We start from the raw sequence: 7255 nt of genomic DNA on the forward strand, positions 1-7255 counted from the left end.
TGCCGCATATTAGCGTAGCTAAGCAAGGCCATCATTTGCTCTGCCAGCCCAAAGTTAACCGATCCTCCTCCAGACGCGGGGGCCAGATTTGGCAGATCAGAACCCGGTGTTACCAAAGCAAACCTCTGGGCGCTGACATTCAACCCTGTTGTTGGCGTGGCTGAGATAGCCTGAAAACCCGGCGGCACAGTGAAAGTGGGATTGCCCTGAAGGCCAGTAAACAACGAGGTAGGCACCTCAGTAGTGACAGCAGCAGAATCAAACTCCTTCTCCAAGTTCCGGTGGGCATCAGAGGATCCCATGGTTCCTGCACATAAACAGAGTAAGAAAAAATCCTAGCGATGAAAAAGTAAATCCTCCATTACTGGCTGAAATCCCGATATAAGAAATCCAATAAGGAATCCCGAACACCGGTACAAAGACCGTTAAAAGATTCTTCCCGAGGTAACTCTATGCACTGGGAAATAAACCCAGGGCATAGATTTGAAAAACAGGATTCTCACAAAAGAAAGTTCCCCTGCGAATCCACATCAAGCTACGACAGAGAAAACAGAGCACCAATAGAACCACAATAGGAAACCCCAAGATAAACATGAACAGAACAACCACCAGCAAGTTTGTTAGCGCAACACGTTAGAAATGATAGATAAATAAGAGATAGGTAAGGAAACGAACGTCGTAACCCAAAATTAATTATGATCATACGCTATAATAACCATAAAACTTACAAACGACAGAATTACCGTAGCAACCGGACAGATTAACAGCATAATGCGTTAATCAGAGCATAAGACGAAGATTAGTCGAAGAAAACATAGAGAATATTAACAATTATTCCTCTTAAGTGAAAATTATCCACAAATCCACAGTACAAACCTCATCACAACAACAACCACGTATTAATCGACGTATTAACGGTGCAAAACCCGTGAGTTAACAACAAAAACTCATGAAACCAGAGACAAAATAATTCCCTACAGCTCACTAGCATAATTCTAAGATTATCGAAGATCATCCGCAAATAATACGTTTACACGTAAAACACCCATACATTAGCAGCATAAACCCAAGATATCGGAAATAAAATGTCAATCCGCCGTTTATCGACGTAAAACACTATATTCGTAAGGAAAAAACTCTCGCCATAATCAGATCAGAGCCTCAAACCACAATTTCCCCCCACAAAACATTAGATCGGTGAAGAAAACATCGATTCTACAAGGAAACCCTTCATCCGTAGACAAATAACCCAAACAAACGGTAGATAAACGTACATTTCCCCGATTCATGATTTATGCCCGTCACCACCCTTCCCCATGCACCCAAAATGTAAATCAACGCAAATCATAGAAGATTAACGACATGTTTAACTCAGAAAATGCAATAAACTGATTGAAAGCAGCTGGATGTCCGAATTATCGGCTCAATTGGTGCCAACGCACGCAAATCCGATTGGAATTTTAGATCTGCGTACGCCGGTGACCGTGATCTCACATCCTAACTCAGTAGCTTTCCCACAGACGGCGCCAGTTGGTGTTTCATGAAACCAACACCTAAACTACCAAGTGAAAAGCGTAAACTATACCTAGTAAAGTTGATCGGAAAGAGTGGAATGAAGCGATCGGAAAACAGGAGCTCAAAGGAAAACTAGTTGTTGTATTTGAAAGTATGAGATAGCGTAAATACAAGACACGAGCTCATGCTCTATTTATAGAGTACATGGAAGGGTAAAATAGTAAAATCGGTGCTAGCACATGCATTTGGCATGATCGAAGGGCATATCAGGAATTTCGTCTTTACGCGGGAGGCTTCCCGCGTTTCCGGTGACTTCGTTGACGGAGTTGACTTCTCTGACGAAGATGACTTCTCTGGCGACGTAGACTTCTCTGGCGATGTAGACTTCTCTGGCGACGTAGACTTCTCTGACGAAGAGTGATTTCTCTGGTGGGTGAAATCCCTTTGGTAAGAATGATTCTTCTGACCAGCTTGACTCCTCTGATGAGGATGGTTTCTCTGATGGGTATACTTCTTCTGTCATATTCGTCCCGCTGATGAGGTCGATTCCTCTGATCTGTATCCTTTCCCTATTCTGCACATATTACTCCTCATCAATACTCATTTAATGATTCTTCAACTGCTGTGTCATGGAGCGCATGCCTAATTCTTAACAATCTATGTTTATAAGACTGCTCCCCGTCAATAACAAATTCCATGATAGAGCGTGCGAGTAGGGGTGTGGCAGTTTCCGTCCCGACGTATGTGAGGCGACGTTCTGCACCTAGTACACGGCCTTGAGTGTGCACATGAAAAAAGCCTTGTTGCTCCCCTACTTTTAAGCACAGGTCTCTTAATAGATCATGTATATCACAACTTTTCATCTTCCCATTTTTACTTCGTCTGCCGACCAATATCAGATTTCTATCAACAAGTGCCTTCAAGTAATCCTCTGCAATCTCTTCCAAAAGTCGGCCTCCATTTGATTTCAAAAATCCCTCAGCAACCCAAAGTTGGATGATTCTCGAGATATTGAGGTTTGCATAATTTATATGCTTAAGAACTCCAATATGAAGGAAGCAAGGCTTTAGATGAGGAGGCAAGTGGTTATAATTTGCTTGATAACAATACATCTAAGCTTTCTTCTTTCGCTTTTGAGTTGGGACTCGAATCTATATCTTTGGCAACACTCTTCCAATATCCTACTGTCCTAGGAGACTTTAGAAGACTCCCACCAATCACAACAATGGACAATGCTAGTCCTTTGCATAATTTAACAATCTTCCTTCCAACTTCCTCTAGTTCAGTGGGACAATCTTCATTTTGGAATGCCTTCTTGCAGAATAATTCCCAACTTTCATTCTCATCTAGAAGATTCTTCGGAAAGCAAGAAGAGCCACAATTGTTAGCCACATCTGACAACCTAGTAGTTAGAAGAATCCGACTTCCATTTCTGTTATCGGGAAAGAAACGATTCACTTCATCCCAAGCTTCAACACTCCATATGTCATCTAATATGATCAAGTATCTTCTACCAAACAAAGTTTTATGCAATTGTACTCCTAATTTATCTACATCTTGATCGGAGGATTTTTCTTGTCCAGAAAGAAGTTGTTGAAGAATTTGTTTAGCAATGTCTTGTTGAGATACGGTAGCCCAAGCACGAATATCAAAGTGTTCGATTATGAGTTGATTTGAATAAATATGTTTGGCAAGAGTAGTCTTACCCATGCCGCCCATACCGACGATTGAGATGATTTGTCGATTGGATCGATGACCGGTGAGCTCATCGAGAAGTTGAATCAACTCATCATGAAATCCCACCATACCACTTTCTTCTCTGGTCTCGGTATACAGAGGTGTTGAATGCGTGGGTGGTTGGTCCTCTCTCAATCTCTGTTTCTCCTTCAACTCATTCGCCTTTTCGATGATAGCATCCATGTCTTCAATTATCTGCCGCAGATACTCCAAGCAGCTAAGGTTTGCTTGGTGCGTTTTTTTCTTCAATTGCCTCTTCTTTCTCTCTAATTGATTCTTAATGAGCTGCATGAAATTGATCCAGCATCCATCTCCAACTGCTGGTGCATTTTTCTCTTCAGTTGCCCTTTTTTTCTGTAGATACAACGGGAAACTCAAAGCCGCTTCTCGATCATGAGCTGATAGAGGAAGGATTTGATTGACGATGTGAGATTCAATCATATCTTCAACCGTATGAGCTGCAGATGCGATTAGGCTTTCGAGATCTTCTGCTTCTTCACTACCTCCACCAACATAATTATAGGTCTGTGAAATCAAGCAACAAAGCAGCCTTCTCCTCAAGGGATTGGATCTGAATGTTGTCGAAAGAAGTGGAAAGGGTAGGATGATTCATCATCTGCTGAATATTGTTCAAGAGAGAAACGAGAGCTGCATAAGCTGCCATCTCAAATTAAACTGCAGATTGTTTGGTTGACTTTAGTGTGTGGAACAGAAACAGGCGGAGAGAAGAAGATGAAAATTTGATGGGTCAAAATTTAAAATACCCACCTTCATAACTTATCTATCAAAAATACCCACTTTCACAAAACACATATCAATCATATCCAACTCACAATTAATGACAAAACTACCCTTTAACCAATCCTCTACATATTCATCATAAAACAATTCCATGTTCAAATTGAAAATAATCTTAATAGATAATCAGGCCCAACATGCTTCCGTAACACTTCGAAATAATTCTTAAATTTAAACCAACATTATACCTTTGTCGACTGGTCTTCTTCAGGAGTCAGTATGTTGCGTTTTACGGCTCGTCTGCCCACCCGGCACGCACCAACCACGCACTCGCAAGAGATGGTTGCAACCTTTCTCCTTCACTAAGTGTCGACTAAATAATATGTTGGAAAAATAAAGAAGATATTTTTACTCAACCGGAATAGTTGGACAAAAACTAAGTGTTTATAGATGAATTATAAAATACTTAATTTATTTCATAAAATTCTCCCCAAGGGAGGAGACTAACTTGTTTAGCTACTCATAGTAGCTAATACTTGTGTACATAAAATAAAAGGAAAACTAAAACTTAAAACGAAAAACTTTGAAAACTAAAATTAAAAAATTACAAAGATAATTTTTCTAGAGAGAGGAAGTGGTGTGTGAAAATGTGTTGTGATTTCCCGATGCCTTCTTCTCTTCAGAGCTTGAGTTTATATAGAGGTTTGATCCCCTCTATTATGGCTTGGTAGTTGGCCTCAGATTCTTTCTTTGTGGCCCGCTATCTTGAATGTGACGTCCACCATCTTTTGTCGGCCATGATTGCCGACACTAGTTAGTGTCTTCACATGGTGCTGGACCCTTGCTTTATCGTTTTGTGATAATGCTGGTAGGGGCCGGCTGCTTTTCTTTTCCACTCACATTTGTCTTCGAGCTTTTGGTGAGTGGTCCTCCTGTCATTCCACCCACTTTTGTCGTTTCTTTTGTGGGTGCGATCCTTGCTGTGAATCACATGATTCACTTTGCTTTGTCGGCCACCTTACTTTTTTGGTGCCCGAGGGGTTCTTCCCTTTGGAGTCTGATGCTCGTCATGTTCATCAGACCGGAACCTCCTTCTGTCAGGTTTCGGGAAGAAACCTTTGCCGAATTCTGGCTCCTTCTGCGATGAACATTGATCGCAGACTTTCTCAATCCAATGGCCCAGATGAGCCATGTTGCAGAATTTGCGACGAGTCTCCTTGCTCCCCGCTATCTTGTTTTCCCACAACGTTTGCCTTTTATTCTCGAAGGATTTTTCGGCAAACTTGGTTGTTGTTCTTGTCATTGTGTTAACCAGGAACGTTCCTAGATCTGAACTTTGAAAGAACTTGAATCTGGACTTCATTTTGTCCATCTCTGTGAGACAGACCCATAGACCCCATGCTCGTCTCGTGGAGATTTGATCCTCCTTAAATGTTGAGACGATTGCGGCCTGGAAATCGGGAACTTTGATCCGGTTCAAGGCTCCCGTATCAGGTCTCCGAAGCTTGATGAAGTGGAAAGCTTCATGGACTCCTTTTCCAACGGGTTCTGGTGCTGCGCTAAAGAAGTACAGTTCCAGAACATCTCCCCGTTTAAGGGACTCATTGTTCTCCCATGCCTCAAACACCGTTCTTTGGATCCATTTGGGTAGACCCTTGATTTCGTTGAAGGCTGGAGAGGTGGTATAAACTGAGGCCAACGCCCCAAACTCATACCATTCCTTGACGTCGTTTGGATTGGCTCCTGGAGTCGTCCAAACCCGAGGATATTTTCCTGCAACATCAACCCGACAATTTCTCGGATTAATGCCCTTTCTTGTGAGAAGTTTCTCCCACCTGTCTTGATATATCTGCCAAGAAGGAGAAATTTCAATAAAATTAGTATTAACCTTAAATTGGCCTGTCAGGGGCCTAAGATTGATCTCTTCCTCTTTTACCCCAGAGGTGGAGGGTTGACATGTTGATTCAGGGTGTGACCCCTTAACAACATCTTTTCCTTTGGGCTCCGGCTGTAAAACCATCGCCTTAGGACTTGTGCTAGGGGTACTTGAATCCCCTGCTACAGGTAATCCGCCCTGTACGGAAAGCATTGCTTTAATCCGATTATCTCGGATAACGCGCAAGAGCGGCTTGTTGAGTGCTTCCTGAAGATTGAACATCTTCATGAAGCAAGCATCGATTTGGTTGGATACTTGGGCTTCGTCAACCGCTTGTATCTTTCCTGCTTGTTTAGTGTGTAGAACACACTTTTGCCGTTCTTGTTGTAGCAGCTCTAGACTTTCAAAGAGCTGCCCCTGTATTGCCTCGATGGCCTCCACTTCAGGGAGCTCCATCCCTTGTTAGGAAATCTGCAAAAACATTTTGATCAGATTTCAAGATGACAATATCATAATCATAATATTGGCATTCTGCTTGCCATCTAAGCAATCTAGCCCTTTCAGGTTTAGATTCAATCTTTTTTGTTAAGAAAGCTTTAACGTTAGTGTTATCAACTTTCAAAACAAATTTCTTAGCGAGTAAGAATAGCGGCCATTTTTTGAACGCCTTTCGCACTGCAAAGAATTCTTTTTCGTTGATGTGCCATCGCACAGCTTCGTTGTCGGAGAAAAGACCGCTACAATATCTGCAAGGTTCTTCTCCATAAGGGGTGATCTTTGTAAGCACTGCTGCCCACCAGAAATCACTCGCGTCAGTATAGAGGACCAAGTCATCCTCGTCTTGTGGTATTGAAAGTTTCGGGAGATTTTTGCAAATCTCTTTCAACTTCTTCATACCCTCCCGATGCTCCTCCTTCCATATGAATGGAACATCTTTCTTCAGTAACAAGCTGAAGACTTTCCGGTGTTCTGCAAGATTTTTGATAAACATTCCTGCAAAGTTAACAACTCCGAGAAAACTTTGGAGCTGCTTCTTTTCTTTGAGATCCTCCGGGAAATTCTGGACCTTTTTCCACAATATGATCTTGTAGAATGATTCCAGATTCATCGATCTCGATTCCCAGAAACTCCATCTTCTGGGTGGCTATGACTGCCTTCTTTTCAGACAGCATTAGTCCTTCTTGTTGGCAAACATCTGCAAAGATCTCCAGATGCCTGACATGTTCATGAATGTTTTTTGATGCAATAAGAATGTCATCAATATAAACAAACATAAACGAAGAATAATCCTTGAAGAGATTATCCATCTTCCTTTGGAATATCTGAGGCGCGTTGGCTAACCCCATTGGCATGACATTCCAGACGTAATGTCCTTGTGGAGTTGAGAAG

The 7255-nt window shown here is 42.0% G+C and overlaps 1 protein-coding gene across 1 annotated transcript; it reads right to left on the bottom strand.

Annotated features, from left to right (window-relative positions):
* Positions 1-2601: 2601 nt before the first annotated feature.
* Positions 2602-3693, bottom strand: LOC131013377 (putative late blight resistance protein homolog R1A-4). Its single transcript, XM_057941443.1, has one exon. It carries the CDS (start codon positions 3691-3693, stop codon positions 2602-2604), a length of 1092 nt encoding a protein of 363 aa, XP_057797426.1.
* Positions 3694-7255: the final 3562 nt, after the last annotated feature.

The sequence above is a fragment of the Salvia miltiorrhiza genome, chromosome 2, assembly GCF_028751815.1.
Source record: "Salvia miltiorrhiza cultivar Shanhuang (shh) chromosome 2, IMPLAD_Smil_shh, whole genome shotgun sequence".
NCBI lineage: Eukaryota > Viridiplantae > Streptophyta > Magnoliopsida > Lamiales > Lamiaceae > Salvia > Salvia miltiorrhiza.

Bases quoted from the DNA above. Each gene is read 5' to 3' on its own strand.
- LOC131013377 (XM_057941443.1), bottom strand. From the start codon at position 3,693: ATGATTGAATCTCACATCGTCAATCAAATCCTTCCTCTATCAGCTCAT.